Source organism: Atta cephalotes (genome assembly GCF_000143395.1).
Source record: "Atta cephalotes unplaced genomic scaffold scaffold00067, whole genome shotgun sequence".
Lineage (NCBI taxonomy): Eukaryota > Metazoa > Arthropoda > Insecta > Hymenoptera > Formicidae > Atta > Atta cephalotes.
In genome coordinates this window covers 527,724-528,351 of record NW_012130131.1, presented here as the reverse complement: position 1 = coordinate 528,351, position 628 = coordinate 527,724, and the positions used below count along the sequence as shown (strand labels likewise).

Sequence of the window (628 nt, the reverse complement as noted above, 5' to 3'; positions counted from 1 at the left end):
AGAGAGAGAGAGAGAGAGAGAGAGTGTGTGAAGACTTCTTTCTAAAAAATATAGAAAAAGAAAAATAGATCCAAGATGATGATGTTTAAAGGATATGAAGAAAACAGCAAAAAAATTATATAATTGAAAAATACCAAATGTGTCATATGTATCAAAACTGAGTACTTACTGTTGGATTTGTATGTATGATTACGGCGTTCACAACTCTTTCATATGGTTGAACTCGAGCCATAGCAAGATGCTGTCAATACTTATTTCTTCTGTAACATGCAAATTATATTATATGTATTAAAATCTATCAAATAAATGCAACATTTGTGCAAAAATATAATTCTAAAATAGAAAATTCAATATAAGATAATTAATAGGTTATATGTAAATATTATATGCTTTATACAAAATATAAGACAAATTTTTTTCATATAAATAAAGAAAAATATAATCAATTTAAATACATAATACTAGACGCATTGATGATCCGAAATTTAAGTAATTTACAATATAAATAGAATGCAATAAGAATATATATATCAATGCATTAAATTCAATATAATTTTTAAAATCTCTCTTGTGATTTGAAAAACAGTTTCCTATTATGAAATACATGCAAATATTTTACACAATATAT

General features: G+C 23.6%; 1 protein-coding gene across 1 annotated transcript in view; it reads right to left on the bottom strand.

Moving 5' to 3' along the window:
- Positions 1-232, bottom strand: part of LOC105623879 — a 22,755-nt gene extending 22,523 nt beyond the window's left edge. Inside the window, exon 1 of the mRNA XM_012205252.1 lies at positions 170-232. Coding sequence (XP_012060642.1) covers positions 170-232 — 63 coding nt within the window. The remainder of the gene's footprint in view (positions 1-169) is intronic.
- Positions 233-628: the final 396 nt, after the last annotated feature.